Below are 15152 nucleotides of genomic sequence, written 5' to 3' on the forward strand. Positions count from 1 at the left end.
CCCAGACTACATTAAAAAACGCTCTAAATGAGATCGGCGGCGGCGGTCGGCGGGATGAGAGCGCGCCCTCGGATTATTCGGGCAATAAACACAGGTGTGCGACATGTGCAACAGATCAGACGCGCAGCAGTTCACTCGCGCGGATTAAAAAAACTGAAAAAAAAAAAACGAGGATTAGGTTTTTAGCGGGCTGTGTGTGCAGGAAAGTGGCGTGCGTCTTTGTTAGCTAAACGCTGTTGACTCGTGATGGCAAAAACAACATTACAGTGGATTTGGGAAGGTGTCGAATGAGAGACTGACACGGGAGAAAAGAAAGTGGCTTTAAGAAATGTTTAAGGACCGAAATGAACGTTCTTTATGAGACAAAACAAACAGGCAAAGCTTCGTAGTGAAAGATGACGGGGGAAAGTATTCAATCAATGGAGTGTCTTTTACCGGCAGCACTTTTACTAAAAAAAACCAAAACACACACTTCATGGAATCGCTGCCGGTAATTAGAATTACCGTATTTTCCGCACTATATGTTGCACTGGATTATAAGGACCACTGTAGTTTTTTGATAAAATTAAAGGCTTTTAAGTGCGCCTTATAGTGTGGAAAATACGGTAATTCTAATGGGCCGCAATTGCATGAAGTGTGTTTTTAAACAAATTTACAAAGGCAAGTATGCGGCACAACTTCAAAGTATTTGAATTTTCTTGGAGAATGATCACGATTCATGTATTATCTTTATATTGCCTTGAAACTCCTGCTTCTTCTTATACTTCACGCTTCATTGTAATTGGTTAAATCCAACTGTCACTAACCCTAACCCAGAGTCTTGCAGTGTCCGAATTAAAAGGAGAAACAATCTTTATTTGAGAATAGATTTGCACGAAAGAGAAAATTTGTGACTCACGATATGTTATTTTGTCACAGGAAGGAGATCGTGATTCAGCTTTAATTGCCGTATGGCAAAAACGTTGACAAAAACTGGTACAACATTTGATTCCTCATGATAAAAGACTGTTACGAGCGCAAATAATGTGGACAACGAGCTGCACACTGCACAATATACTGCACGAGATGTTCAAAAAGTCAGAGGTTGAGATCGTTTGTCGCGTGTTGCTATTGGTTTCTCATTCATTTGGATGAGAAGTGGGAGATGTTTTCAACTGTTATTGTAGCTCTGCAAAATGACCACATCCAGTATGAATACAACTATTAAAGAGGAGGCAAAACGGGGCGATTCCAAATAAACTGAACATAAAGGTCAAGTGTAATCCTCCCAAAAAAAGGCTATAAAGTGATATTTCTGGTTAATTTGATGGGCCATTTAGATCGATTAAGACATTTAAGATAAGATAAGATATTCCTTTATTGTCCCACATGGGGAAATTTCATTGATGCAACGCAGGTAGATACAGAGGTAGATACAGAAGAACAGATCACTTATAGGAAGTCTGAAAAACACTCTCAGTAGAAGATCTCCTATAAACAAAAACTCCCATAGACAAAACCTCCCATTTCCCAACAAGGGATGGAGGGGAAAAATAATAAAGATAAAAATATAAATTCATAAATACCATTGCATGAATCACGACAGTAATTGCACATATGACGGAATTGCACATGGTTAAGTCAGTATTGCGAGTGTTCAGTACTAACAGTGTTTGTTAAAAAGTCTGAGAGCAGCAGGAAGGAAAATTTACAGGCAGATTTGACCATATTCCTGACGCAGCATGAAAATATCATCTGAATATCGTCATAAAAGATGATGCAAAGAAATGTATAAATTAGAGATATTCATTTTTGTTATTATGGCTCACCCTTAACTTTGATCACTTGAATACCATATTTTCCGGACTAAGTCGCACCGGAGTATAAGTTGCATTTTTTGGGGGACAACACTGAATAGGTGTACGTATGCTAACGCTAACACCTTCAGCTACATGACGTATGCTAACGCTAACACCTTCAGCTACATGAGGCACAGACAGAACTGTGGTAAGTGTCTGGTATGTTAACGTAACATATGAACAGTTATTCAGATAACTATAGCATAAAGAACATGCTAACAAGTTTACCAAAGCATCAGTTTTACCCCAAATCACTAAATCCATTGAATTCTTCTTCCTCTGTGTCACTTCTAAACAACTCCACAAACTCCAGAGATAGAGGAAGTGCAGATTCTTCTTCTGCGTCGCTTAGAGCCTAGAGCGCCCTCTTGTGGTTGTCAGTGTGAAAATAACAAATAATATCACATATAAGTCGCACTGGAGTATAAGTTGCACCCCAGCCAAACTATGAAAAAAGCAATAACTTCTAAACCTAAAAGAAAAATGTACCATGACGACCGAAAACGCTTTGTCCGAGTACAGTAACGCAGTGAAACGTACAGCACTTTCCCCTTCTGTTTGACTCTAAAGATGAATGTAGCTCTGTGAACTCGGCACTATTATCATTCCAGAGAAGTGACACGTCTGACAGTTTGACAGAGCGGCTCAGACGGCGCGCGGTCTTCGTCCACGGTTCGTAAAGCGATGCGATTCATCTGGGGGTCATCTGCGCCGGACAGACAGAGGAGAAACTGTCTGGTTTCAAACGCATCAAATATTTAAAGTGAAAAGGAACCGCAGCACCTGGTTCAAATAAACCTCGAGAGACACGTGACAAGAGGGGGGCTTCAGGTGGGGACTCCAAGATTCCAACTATACCGTGAACTTTGGACACACTTGGGTCAGCTGCAGCGGTGCACTGGGTGAAAGTGCCTCTGACAGAACTAAAAGGCAGTTAAGATTAATATATTTTGAGTTTTGTTTAAAATTATGAAACTTTTATCACAGAAAAGCTCATTTTTAAGGTTTATAAATTCACTTTCTGTTTGTAATTGATGACATTGCACTAGGAAATTACCCAGCAAACACTGGGCAAAACTCATCTAATGTGACAATTGTTTTTAAATGACATAGAAAAATATGAGAAAATATTTGTTGAATTATGTTTAGAGAGTCAAAAAAGTGTCCCTGGTGTGATGTCACTTACTGTCATTTTCTACAGATTTTTCAACGTTTTCTCCACAAATACCTGCTCGAGCGGTGTAAAATTATAAGTTATAAGTACTACAGGGATAAACACACCAAATAAAGTCAAAATTTGAAAATCGGAAAAACCTGTCATACGCACTTTTAACTTGGAATGAAAATACTTGACTTCTACAAGAGGTTTGACACTTCATAAGTAAATTTGGAAAACTAATAATAAATGTAACTTGTGTAAATATTTCAGTTTCAATATGTCATAAAGAGAGACTGAGAAATGCTTTGATATTTGCTGCGTTACATCGGGAGCAATAAGATCCAAACAATGGTTGGAAAATAAGTTAAAAAATAAGTCACGATAAGTACTGTATCAACTTATTGTTCAACACATTAAAGCTGGAATCGTATTTTTTGGAGCTCAGTATACATCATGTCTGCACTTTCTTCAAGTGGGAAACGTTTTGTTATTTCACAATAAGATTTATGCTGTGGATTGTTGAATAATTAACATATGACTCGTTATAGATACTAAATAAGTACTAAAATGTTTCACTGTGCCATTTATTTATTGCAATTTATAGTTTTTCTTAACATTATGTATTTACAAAAGGGTTTACTGTTATTATCCTGCTTTTGACTTGACAAAAAGAGTAATTTCTTTATTTTTTTAAGGATTTTTCGGCTTTATTTGACAGGACGATGCGGCGTGACGTGGGAATGAGACCGGGGAAAGACACGCAGCACTCTGAACTCGAACTCGCGACGAGCAATTTCAATATTACCTTCAAAATTCAAACTCAAAAATGTGACACGCCGCGATCACATTTGTACGAGGCACCAAACTACGGCATCGTGCAACTCCTAGACACCGTTGCCCGTGGATTAAATAACGCTTCCCGGTTTCTCTCGAGTCATTTCAACCACGTGGCGAGTGATCTCAGACGACAGGACAATTTCACGCCGGCGCAAAGTCAGAGGCTCGTCCACACGCCGCATCTGGAGGCGGTTTTCCAGGTTAAAAGGTGGACGTGTTCGGTCTTCAACATAAGCCCGGACGACTCTCGGCGAAACTGTCTCTAATAGTCCGTAATGGGATGTTTTGCGGAGCGGTCGGTCCTGATCCAGCTCCGTTTAAAGATACGGTTTCGTCGTAATGATGTCGGGTCGAGGTTAAACATCCCCAGCCTTTCGGAGAGAGCGGGGAAAGACATACAGATGGTGACTGTAAGGGTCCGTGACATATCGTGCGACTGCGATGCCAATTGGTCAATTAGGACGTATATAATGGATGTAATCTTCACTCAACAACCATATGCGTACATGACGTTACCAAAGTCATTGTATAAGTCATAGTATAAGTTCACAAATTAACTTTACGCTTTGTATTTATATGAGATATTATGTATTTGTTGCATGACTGTGTAAACGTACAGTCATATTGTTGTTTCTATGTCTGTTTTTAGTCATTCGTCTCTTCAAAAAGACAGATCTGATGCATTGGAGACACAGACTGAGGCAGAAAAACTATCAATGCAACATTTTTAATATCGGCTGGATGCGATATCTGGAAAAACCCTCTGATCATCGCGCCATAGTAACCACTACCGTATTTTCCGGACTATAAGTTGCACCTTTTTCCATAGTTTGGCCGGCGTGCGACTTATACTTATATTTATACTTATATACTTATACTACAGAGAGACTTATATGTGATATTATTAGTTATTTTCACACTTGCAACCGCATTTCTTACTCCAGTGCAACTAATATGTTTTTTTCTTCTCTATTATGCATTTTTTGGCTGGTGCGACTTATACTCCGGAAAATACTTTTTTGTTTTTTGTGTATTTGATAATCAGTTGCAGTTATAGTTTGTGTATTGTTCTAGTTACATCTTTGGAAACCTCGAGAGATCGTTAAAAAGAGGGAAATTGTTGAAATATGTCCCTTAAAACTTAACTTAATGGAATGTATTAACAAAACAACTCAAGTTAAAAGTCTGCCAGGCAAATGAAAGAAACCTGCACCTCCGTGTCTTTGGCTCCAACTATGGCAATAATCCAGTCACTTTCCCACCTGCCTGCGCCTCACGCTCGACCCGCGCGTTAAACCAGAGCGGAGCAGTGAAACCTCGCAGACAGTTTGCTGCGTCAAAGGTCTAGACGCCGCCGCACGTGCGCTCACTTGCTTCATCTCTGCCTCGTTCTCGCTCTCGCAGCTGGATTTCACATCAGCGTCATTATCCAAACTGTGAACAACACGCCCCAGACGGAGGGTTTGTGTGCGGGACAAGCCCCCCCAGAGCACCTCCCTCTCATTAGGCTAAACGTCTGTCCTCTGATATTAACGAGCCACCGCCTTGTCTGTTCACTTGTGCTAAAAGTGGTTACGGTTTATGGATAATAATACAATGGCTCTAAAAAGATTGGCCGCAGCTTAGGCAGCGCTAGCCACTTTTACACCATATGGTTTTACACATGCGGCAATAAAAGCCCGAGAGATCTGGTAAATCTTTATGTGTTCTACGGAGAAAGTTCTTGTATGACACCAACGTCACATCTGCATTAAGCGCAAGACTTTTCCACTCGATTTCCCTCAACATCGGGGCATTTTGAACCGGTTTAAGTCAAAACCTTCAAAACATGTTTTAACTGGAACATGTTGCTCCTTTGTTATTCTAAGTGTTCTTCAACTAAAGACTAGTTAGAGCAGGAGTGTCCAAACCTTTTTCACCAAGGGCCGCATTTTGAAACTTAAACGGGGCAGAGGGCCACAAACAACTTGACAATGTCGAATTTGTTGAATTAACAAGTGAATCATTAGAAATTTTGCATTTCACGTAATTGCGATGAGCCTCCACACCTTTAATTAGACCTGGAACATTAATATTAGGTTGGTATAACATCAATATGCCTGAATTTTCCCAATTTCACAATAAAATGTACTACTTTTTGTTGTTTGGGCCGACATAGCAGGAAGCTGGAGGGCCAAAAAAAATTGGACTGAGGGCCACATTTGGCCCCCGGGCCCTAGTTTGGACATGCCTGAGTTAGAGGCTTTAGGGGGGCACAGACAGTATTTTTCGGACTATAAGTCACACTGGAGTATAAGTCGCACCAGCCAAAAAATGCATAATAGAGAAGAAAAAAACATATATAAGTCGCACTGGAGTATGAAATGCGGTTGCAAGTGTGAAAATAACAAACAATATCACATATAAGTCGCTCCGGAGTATAAGTATATACAGTATATTCCAGACTATGAGGTGCACTTAAAAGCCTTTTATTTTCTTAAAAAACAACAGTGTGCCATATAATCCAATGCGTTGTATATATGCATTAATTGATATTTTACAGCAACTGCCAAAAGATTACGGAGAAAAGATGGCCACTTTCCGCGCATACTGCATTACTTAAGTTCAACCGACTGACTTATCTGACTGTTTTGTTTCGCTTAATGCGCCTTATAGTCCAGGGCGCTTTATATATGAAAAATGATGAAAAATAGACCATTCATTGACAGTAAATATAAGCATAAGTCGCACCCCGGGCAAAACTATTAAAAAAAGGTGCTACTTATAGTCCGGAAAATACGGTACAAGAAGAACAAGGACAAAATTGACAATTGATTCACTTTTGAGTTAATGTCACATGGCCATGGCTGGAGATTTGGGAGAAACTCACTGTGACACGAGGAAGCGACGCAGACTGGCACGGCCACATACTTGACGCATAGTTCAGATGAAATATTGCATAATTAATGACTGTAATGGAAATCCCAGTCAAATCAAAGGCTGTCTGCTGTCGTAGTCAGTGAATATTTATGACACATGCATCTTAATTTCAGTGCGATCGTCTGTATTTAGAGGAACCCGGCTCACCGAGCTGTCACGCACAAGTAACAATCCCGTGAGTTACAGAGTCTAATTCTGTTATTGAAAGCCTGAAATCACAACAGAGGATGTTTTCAAGCACAACAAAATCAGTAAACAACTTGTTTATGCTCCTCCTTGTAAGTCGGGATGTCACGAGCTAACATTTCAGTGTAACAGTTAATGTGAGGATAAACATTACGATTTAACGATTATTCATCATTATTAACATCATGACAAAAACAACAATAAAATCATACATTTTCTTTACTTCTTTTTTCCTTAACACGTAAGTGCGTCTGAATATGTGACGTGCTTTATGAACACAAACTTTCTGAATGATCAATTTGACATAAACGGCAAGATAAAAAAGCCCTTTACATTTAGTTTTACTTTTGTGAGGAAATGCTGAGCAGAACGGACTTAGTTTTGCTTCTAGAATTGTCAAATTAATTCTAATTCAACCAAAAAAAGAACTAATTTAGTTTTAAAAAAGTGTCACTTTTCTATAAATTCAATAAAATAGAAATGTCTACAAAAAAAGTCACAATTACCTTTTTTTGTCTTTACGAATATATTGTGACCTAAATAATTACGATTACCGTATTTTCCGGACTATAAGTTGCACCGGACTATAAGTCGCACCAGCCAAAAGCATAATAGAGAAGAAAAAAACATATATAAGTCGCACTGGAGTGTGAAAATAACAAATAATATCACATATAAGTCGCTCCGGAGTATAAATATAAGTATAAAGGTTGCAACCCGGGCAAAACGATGAAAAAAGGTGCAATTTATAGTCCGGAAAAAACGGGATGGATTAACCTAATAATCTTGACTTCCTTAATCTCCTTTTTACACTTTTATTTTCATTATAACAATTCCCAACTCAATTATTCCCATTTTATTGCTCGCGAGTAATAAACCGGTCGATTTTGCAGCATCTTTTGCCTGATATTCACTCAGACCAACAGAGAGAATGTGAATGTGTTGCCGTGTTACATTCAAAATTCTCCATGCTATTTTTGAGTGACATGAAAACATATTTTAAGGCAAAAAAATATGACGCAGTGGACACCAGGGTTAACTCTAACAGTCCAAACAAATCAGTCCATCTTCTCAGCTTCATCCAAAAGCTAAACCTGAAAACGCTGCAGAGACGTCGGTACAGAAAAGTAAAAAGATAAAACGGCATCCATGAGGGCCAGTTTTATAGTCCACATGCCTTTGATGGAGAAACAGACGCTCTGAGCCGCCTTTACTGGATCAGACCCGCGTGAACCGGCGGCCAGTGAAACGGGAGGTTATCATGTCAAACCTCCACTTCACAGATTTTAATTAGTGGACGCCGTTTGCCACTATTTAACTCGTTTACTTCACAAGGGCCCGGCGGCTTTGATCTGCCCGGCTTTCTCAGAAAACGTAAAAAAAAAAGAGAGCGTTCTAGCTATTCTCCAGTTATTACGGGTCCGTGTCTGTTAAATGCGTCTGCGATTTGTGACGTTTGGGCAAAGATGAGCGCGAGGGATGAGGTTTAAAGTGTCCCCCCTACAGGTCGGACGACAAGTTGAACTAAAATGCAGTTAAGATACATACATTTTGAATTTTGCAAAAAAATTATAGAAATTTTATCTCAGAATAGCACATTACTGTTTGTAATCGATGACATCACACGAGCAAATTACCCGGCAAATTTTTTCTTTTATAGTGGACGAATAAGAATATGAGAGCGCCTTTATTTTGTTGAATTAATGTTTAGAGAGTCAAAAAAGTTGTTTTTTTGTGTAAATTATGCATAAACTTTAACTGGGATGAGTCATGTACCAAGTGTGATGTCACTTCCTGTCGTTTTCTACTGATTTTTCAACGGTTTCTCCACAAATATCTGCTCGATTGGCGTAAAACTATAATTTTTTAATGTACAACAGGTATAAATACACCAAATAAAGTCAAAATTGGAAAATCGTAAAAACCTGTCATACGTAACTTTAAATATGTTTTATCAAAAATGTTGTGTTGACAAACGGGATGTACGATTGTGAGAGGAAAACTAATTGCAATTTTAAGTATTGTGCTTGCATTTGGAATTTATACGTCTTAAAATGAAGATTAAATCCTCAGTGCTCATATTTAACACGTCCGTGAGCATTAATATGAGAGAGAAAGCCCGAAATATGAAATGTTAAAGTGCAAAAACACAAGAATCTCAGGCATTCATAGTTTGTAAAGTCTGTAAAATGTAATCTTCAGTCTTAACCATCTTCCCATAAAAAGACAGGGTATTTTCTCATTTGTGGGCCAGAAAAATTGCAATTACGATTCGATTGCAATATATTGTGCAGAGCTACTTGAAAAAAGATGCTTTGCTTTAAAATGTGCTTGGTTTGCTTCTTGATTTGGCGTTGGAATTACGTCATTTTCCCGACATAAACGTTTTCCATTTTTAGTCCTGGTTCAGGAATGGCTCTGCAGCTGTAGTGAAAACATTTGTGTTAAAGTCAAGAAGAAAAGTCAAGACAGTAAATAACCAGGAAAAGGAGGGACTTTGGCCAATATTAGCCAATCAGCAACGTGGGGTAACTGGACAGCAGGAAGCACATATAATAGAACAGTAAAATACTTAACAGAATGAGTGTCTAGTATCTACAATAGCAAAAGAAATCACAATTCCTTATCATATTCTACATTAAAAACGGCTAACCCTGCAGTTTAGACCTATAAATCTGATTATTTTATTAGTTTGTCACCTCATAAGCTTATTACGGCCTTTTTGTCCATTCTCCTGGACGCGTTTAAAACGTAAACTTACAACAGAATCTGCAAATCTAACCACGAGAGAGATACGAATACGTTTAGCGAGTTCGACAGCTCAAACCTTGTGACAAAACGGTTGGGAAAAAAAGCGCGAGGCAAAAATGTATCATCTTTAATCGAATTGAAACGCTAACGCTATCAGCAGGTCACAAGTGTTTCTGTCGCCTAAAACAAGACATGACAAGTGTGAAACGACAGTATTTCGCGTGTGGTGTTTTTTTTTTTCCACGATCGCAGCGCCGTGTGTGAACCCGAGTGTTAAAGAAAGCTGAGGTGTGTGAGTTAAAAGAAGCGTGGCTTGTTTAATTATGTAAGGGGGCTGCTTTGTTTTGAGAAATCCTCGGTATTTCCACCGTCGAGACCGGCATATGTTCGGCACATGGCCCGAGCTCCTCCTCCTCCTCCTCCTCCTCCTCCTCCTCCTCCTCCTCCTCTCTTCTACCTTTGGGCCCTTTCTTCTCCTCCTCTGCGCCATAAAGTGGGTCACGGGCGCGATCCCACCATCTGTCAAACATATCCTACGGTTTCGCATTCCTCCGGTGAAGCGTCCGAGGCGTCCGTCAACAGTCGGGGGGGAAAGGGAGGCGAGGAGTTGGGCAAATGACGAGGAGGTGGGCAAATGACGAGGAGGTGGGCAAACGGCGAGGAGGTGGGCAAACGGCGAGGAGGTGGGCAACCGGCGAGGGGGTGGGCAACCGGCGAGGAGGTGGACAACCGGCGAGGAGGAGGACAAACGGCGAGGAGGTGGGCAAATGGCGAGGAGGTGGATAAACGGCGAGGAGGTGGGCAAACGGCGAGGAGGTGGATAAACGGCGAGGAGGTGGACAAACAGCGAGGAGGTGGGCAAACGGCGAGGAGGAGGACAAACGGCGAGGAGGAGGACAAACGGTGTGTGCGCCTCGGAGTCACAGTCGCATTCAGAGCAAATGGGGGAGAGACAGTTGGTGTGGAGGAGCTGTGTCGGGCGGGAGAGAGAAGACGAGACAATGAAGGACTGTGGGCTTTGTCTCAGGCCGGAGACACAGGGGGATAAAAGGTGGGCTCAGAGCGACGACATGTGATCAGGGGTGATATCGTGCCACGCAAAATGAAAATACAAAGTAATACTGTAGTTAATTCTGCCTCTGGTCGCCAAAAGTATCGATATTCGCATACTAATCGATTCTAGGGGTCAAAATATTGGAAATGATTGAGATGTGGCCGTTAAGTTTTGCAATATTAGTGTGATATTTGACTATATTCGGGTGCATTAATAGAAATATGCAGATGAATTAATGTTTTAGTCAAACTCTAGACTGATTAAGGAAAACTTTGAATAAAATCAACTTTTTTTTTACCGTTTTAAACATTTATTTAATACATTTATTGCAATATATTTAAATAGTTGCAATATTGATTATGCCAATATTAGTGTGAAATGTTACCATAGTATGTCACACAATTTCAGGTACATTAAAATAAATATGCTGGTGAATTAATGCATTAGTCAAACTCTGACTGATTAAGGAAAAAAACTGTACATTTAATGCAGTATATTCAAATCATTACAATATTGACTATTATGTTATAGCCAATATTGCAATATCGATTATGTTGCGATATATATTGCGCAGCCTTGAATTGTTGGGACTGTAATCACATAAAAAGGATCATTTAGGACCTTTCTTGAATAGCTTAATATGGTTTTAATGGAACTAGCATAAGACACAACGGTAATATTGAAGACACTATTATAATTTTGTGTTGAAAATTACATTCCATTGTCAAAAAACCCCAACAACGATTGATTATCAAGGTGTCAAAATTGCTCTTGAACCTTTTCCACAACATCAACATTGAGTCTGAAAAGCTCAATATTGTGCAGCTCCTCGTTTGTAAGACCGGGACAATGGTACAAACCCATTTCGAAGCTATTCACGACCAAGAACAGGGCGTTTGCAGACATGAAGATAGACAATGTAAATAATACCGGCACAGGGGTCGCGCCAGGTCACCGCATAAATACCTTGGCACAGCCGGAGTGGTTGGCGTTTTCCACACAAGTATATAAAAAACCACACAAAACACAGGACTCACTTTCCAAAACGCTGATCTTTGGCCCACAGAGACTGACCAAGACGTCCAGAAACGCTCCCCTGGTTACGAGACAGCTGTTCTCCCTGGAAACAAAGAGAGCAGACGACACATACATTGACATAGCGTTTTAAAGGTTCACTGTGTAACTTTTCTGCCTGTGTCCATGGAGATGCTATTGTGTTGTAGCCTTGTGTTTTTACTCTACAGTTTTGTGTTGGATTTTAGTTGTTTTTATTAGTTATTTATCTTGATTTTTGATTCCCGCTGTCCTTGAACTGTGCGTCGCAACACGTTTTGGACAAACAAATACGCTCTTATTTTGTAAGGTTCCACAGTATGGCCAAGTTACAGGTGCGATCTATGGAAAGGCAAGGGCGCTCACAGTAAGAAAGCGCTTTTTTTCTAGCTCTAAAATCACCTGTAATTGTACAAATGCAGAATAGAAACGTTTAATACTACGGAAAAGTCCAGGTAAAGCAGAAACATCTCCACGGCAGAAGGTGGCACACCAAAATAAAACAAATAAACTTGATAAAATAACTGTGAAGTTGTATCAAATCCGGGTTATAATTCTATTGAAAGAGGGGCTTTTTGATTTGTGAGATATCGGAAAAGCCTCCAGCCAGTAATCAAGACATATAAGACACAAATCTGATACAAACGCTCATATGATCTCTATGACGTGTTTTGGTCTCTCCTGATCACCACGGCGCTGTCTCCTCTGCTGTAAACAACCAAGATTTAAGAGAGCAGTTTATTTTAAGATTAAAGTCAGTGCCACGCTTTTACTTTAAGGTCCGTCTATATTTTTTGTTGCAGCTTTTCAATCGCAACGAGTGAGTGGATTGATACATAACATAACATTCATACATTTAACACTTATTCAACTATAAAAAAGCCCCACAGACATATTATGTTATATTATTATGTCTGTATCTCGTAAACTACTTTACGTCGTATCTGCGCTGCAAAACTAACGCGTTAAGTTCCTGTGCTACTTTGTCAAACATGTACGAGGACTCATGTGTTGCCATTGTTTATCTATGGCCCAAAATTGCACCTTTTGGCGACAGTTTTTGTGATGAATGCTTCTTGAATGAGCAGCCACTGTGTGTTGTGCCTCAGAGAAGAAGAACACACACGCACAGTTGTTTTTGTCCGCGCACACATCGGCACATTGTCTGCTAAACTCTTATCACCATCAGCCGAGCAGTGGTTCACACATACGCCGCTTTGTGTGTGTGTGTGTGTGAAAAGGAAGTGAAGAATCTGTGAGGGCAGAGGAAGAAGGTGCTGACTTCCTCTTAACAACTCATTTGATGTTTTTCTGTTTTTCAGTCAGGTTTTAGACCTCATCACAGCACCTTGCTCTTGTCAAGGTGACAAATGACATCCGCCTGAACACTGACACGGGCAAAGCCTCAGTCTTAATTCTGTTAGATCTGAGTGCTGCTTTTGACACTGTCGATCATGGGATCCTCTTACAGAGACTAGAGGACTGGATGAGCATCACTGGCACTGCCCTAAACTGGTTAAGGTCCTATCTGGAAGACAGGAAGTACTTTGTTGAACTTGGTGTCTCAGACCACATGCCCCTGACCTGTGGAGTGCCCCAAGGGTCAATGCTGGGACCCCTTCTGTTCAAACGCTACAACAGCGGGACGTTGTGTGCGCAGTGTTGTGTGCGGAGCGTTGTGTGTGCAGCGTTGTGTGTGCAGCGTTGTGTGTGCAGCGTTGTGTGTGGAGCGTTGTGTGTGCAGTGTTGTGTGCAGCGTTGTGTGCAGAGCGTTGTGTGCGGAGCGTTGTGTTCGCGGCGTTGTGTGCAGAGCGTTGCGTGTGCAGCGTTATGTGCAGCGTTATGTGCAGCGTTATGTGCAGCGTTATGTGCAGCGTTATGAGCGAGACATTGTGTGCGCAGCGTTGTGTGTGTAGCGCTGTTTGTGCAGGATGTTGTGTGCGCAACGTTGTGTGCGCTGTGTGTGCGGGACATTGTGTGCACAGCGTTGTGTGCGCAGCGCTGTGTGTGCGGGACATTGTGTGCACAGCGTTGTGTGCGCAGCGCTGTGTGTGCGGGACGTTGTGTGCGCAGCGTTGTGTGCGCAGCGCTGTGTGAGCGGGACGTTGTGTGCGCAGCGTTGTGTGCGCAGCGCTGTGTGAGCGGGACGCTGTGAGCTTTGGAGCGCCGCTGTGAGTCTGTGGAGGCGCTTTGAAGCGGAGAGTAAGGCCTGATCACATGAGGCGCCCACAGCTGTGTCAGAGGAGTCTGAACAGAGGACGGTCTGTGCAGATCCTCATTACAACACTTTATACTAATACTGTTACTGCTTTAAGACTTTAAGCCAAAACCGTGTAAGTACCAATAATTCACATGCAAGTTTAATCAGCCAGAGAGCCATGCAATTATTATATTGACCATGTTTACAGCGTCATATTTTATACTATAGGCTACACTATGGTCTTATAGTGCGGTCAGGTCAGGCATCTATGTGTCCTCAATGGACCTGGTTCCATAAATACAACATGTAAGAATAAAAACAAATAGTGTAACATAATGTAATGTACTGATGATGTTGTATTTCTGAAAGCACATTCACAAGTAAAATAAAATGCATTTAATCTCCCTTGTCGTGGCATCTCTTAAAACACAATTAAACGCACATAGAATAAAAGTGTGCACGCAATGAAAGGACGATATTAACGATACTAATTAAAGCAGAAGTATGTACTTTAATAGTGATTTAGAGTTACTTCTTTGGTTCGTGAGGTTGTTCGGTTTTGAAATGTAAAACATAACTTGGCTAATCGTGCTGCATCTTTTAAACTCTTATACGGCAGAAGAATGAAAGTCCAAAACGTGAGGTGACTTTTGTTCTGAAATCGTGAATGTAACAGAATCTCCCTTACATGGCTTTGGATTATGACCTCATAATATGACATCATTAGTTCACGTCAACCCGACTTTCTCCCCCTTCAACCACAGGGTCCCGCTGCCAGCCCTCTTCCCCCGTCCCACTTCAGTCACGTGTTCAGAACATGCAGAATACGTACAACTACAACGGTTTTCAGTAGTAGTAACATTATAGACTGATTATGCAGATCTGTCGACCTGGTTTATGGTTAATATCTCTAATTACTGGGCTTATCCACATCAAATGAACATGCCAGAAAGTTCTAAGTCTTTTCTTTCAGCGTAAATAAACTGAGGTGAAATTATTTATTTGACAATAGCGCCGTTTTTGACCCTCAAAGGTTGCGTAAATTGAAAATATGTAGTATTAAGTACAATATATAGTAATAAGTAAAAACAAATAATGATAAGGTTTGACATTTCTGGATATTCCTTTCAAAAACAGTCAATCTCTCAGAGTTAC

General features: G+C 40.6%; 1 protein-coding gene and 1 long non-coding RNA gene across 2 annotated transcripts in view; both read right to left on the minus strand.

Annotated features, from left to right (window-relative positions):
• Window positions 1-15152, minus strand: part of LOC140351666 (uncharacterized) — a 344644-nt gene that overhangs the window by 86981 nt on the left and 242511 nt on the right. The gene's annotated exons all lie outside the window — the stretch shown is intronic.
• thada (THADA armadillo repeat containing) overlaps window positions 1-15152 on the minus strand; it is a 165224-nt gene that overhangs the window by 41020 nt on the left and 109052 nt on the right. Inside the window, exon 31 of the mRNA XM_072437603.1 lies at window positions 11782-11864. Within this exon, the coding sequence (XP_072293704.1) occupies window positions 11782-11864 (83 nt within the window). The remainder of the gene's footprint in view (window positions 1-11781; window positions 11865-15152) is intronic.

The sequence above is a fragment of the Eucyclogobius newberryi genome, unplaced genomic scaffold, assembly GCF_026437365.1.
Source record: "Eucyclogobius newberryi isolate DKJ021-1_F unplaced genomic scaffold, fEucNew1.0.hap1 SCAF_8, whole genome shotgun sequence".
NCBI lineage: Eukaryota > Metazoa > Chordata > Actinopteri > Gobiiformes > Gobiidae > Eucyclogobius > Eucyclogobius newberryi.